The sequence below is a fragment of the Octodon degus genome, unplaced genomic scaffold (assembly GCF_000260255.1).
Source record: "Octodon degus isolate 3935 unplaced genomic scaffold, OctDeg1.0 scaffold00197, whole genome shotgun sequence".
NCBI lineage: Eukaryota > Metazoa > Chordata > Mammalia > Rodentia > Octodontidae > Octodon > Octodon degus.
The window spans coordinates 997,635-999,189 of record NW_004524773.1 but is presented as its reverse complement, the minus strand read 5'-3'; the positions used below and the strand labels follow the sequence as shown (position 1 = coordinate 999,189).

Genomic DNA, 1,555 nt, shown 5'->3' with positions numbered 1-1,555 from the left:
CCCATTACTGATTATAAATCTGGTGTGGTGGTGCACAGCTGTATTCTCAGGACTTGGGAGGCTGAGGCAGGAAGATTGCTGCAAGTTCAAGGCCAGTCTAGGCTACACAGTGAGAATCTGTTTCAAAAAAAGGGGACAGAAGGAGATATAACTCCGTGTGAAGGCCCTAGACTCAATCCCCAGTATAGAAAGAAAAAATTAAAAGAAAGAGCCTGTGGTAGGAATATGATGCTGATGCTGAAACCCAAGCCGGGCGCTGCCATCTGGTTCTAGGTACTGCCCTATCCAAAGTAAACAGAAGCTGCTCACAGAATGTTAGCTCAAGGGAAAAGGCACATTTCTTACCATTTCTGCATAGAAGGAGGCCACCAAATATGTAACTTTGTGCATTTATTTACAAAGAGGTTAGAGAAACACACAGAATCTGGCCCCCCTGTGCACCGGGGAGTCACCATCGTCATAATAAATACAGTAATTCTTAAAATGAAAGAAAAAAAGATCCTAAATCAGAACAGCTGAGGGTCACCTGCTCTCCCCACCCTCTCTCGCAAGGGTGGGGTACGAGATGGAAACCATCTTCCTTCCCCTCTTCTACCTACCAATTCTCTCCTTGTCCAGGGATAGAGGTGAAAGAGTCCTTTCCAGGTGTTGCCAACTCCTACTTGACCCTCAAAACCCCCAAATCCGTGCACCTTCCCTTCCTAGGGCACTCTGCAGGCACCGCGTGAGTCAGACGCAGTCTCTGACAGGGGTTTCAGGGGCGATATCCTAGGGGTCCATGGAGGGGGCACTTTGTGAACGACAGGGAGCCCTATCTGGGCAGGGAAGAGGGATGAGAGTACTTGGTGACAAAGTGAAGGGCAACAGACCAAGCTTCTACACTAAAAGGGGGAATTAAGTTGAATCACCCCTTTGCATACATGGACGACCATGGTACAGATGAGGAAAGTGAGACCCACACAAGGGGACTTCCTAGTGCAAGAGCTCAGAAGCCAGGGCTTCTCCCCCATTTCGCCTCCGCTGAGCCTTTCCGCCCAAGGCCACTTTGGACGGGAGCAAGGAGGGTCTTTGGAAGCAGAGAGCACGGTGTTCTTTGGAAGGTGGGTGTCGAAGGGCCAGCCATCTGGAGCGTGGAGGTGCAGAGGCCATGAAGGGGGAGCTCACGCGAACCCCCAAAATCACACTGTCGTCATGACCTTGAGAGAACCCGAACGAAAACGCAAGATCTTTTTCTTCAGCGCGTGGGAAGCCTTGATCTTCACAAAGACCTTGGCCGGGCCCGCGGGACCCCCTCCGCCTGCACCGCCCCCAGAGGCCGCGGTGGCCGCCACGAGCTGCTGTGGCCACACGAGGCCACCACTGCCGTCTGAGTCGCTGGAGGCCGAGCTGAAGGCAGGGGACTCGCCCTCGCTGGCGCTGGATTCGCTCTCCCCGTAGGCGCCCCCAACGCCACCCGGAGGCCCGCGGCGTCCGAGCGGCCCCAGGCGCCCGGCAGAGCACTCGGAGTCGCTGCCCGCGCAGCCATAGAGCAGGCGGCGCTGGGGGGCCGACGGGG

General features: G+C 55.3%; 1 protein-coding gene across 1 annotated transcript in view; it reads right to left on the bottom strand.

Annotated features, from left to right (window-relative positions):
* Window positions 1–383: 383 nt before the first annotated feature.
* Window positions 384–1,555, bottom strand: part of Dact3 (dishevelled binding antagonist of beta catenin 3) — a 10,316-nt gene continuing 9,144 nt past the window's right edge. The window contains exon 5 of the mRNA XM_012517597.2: window positions 384–1,553. Within this exon, the coding sequence (XP_012373051.1) occupies window positions 1,179–1,553 (375 nt within the window). The 3' untranslated portion in view covers window positions 384–1,178. The remainder of the gene's footprint in view (window positions 1,554–1,555) is intronic.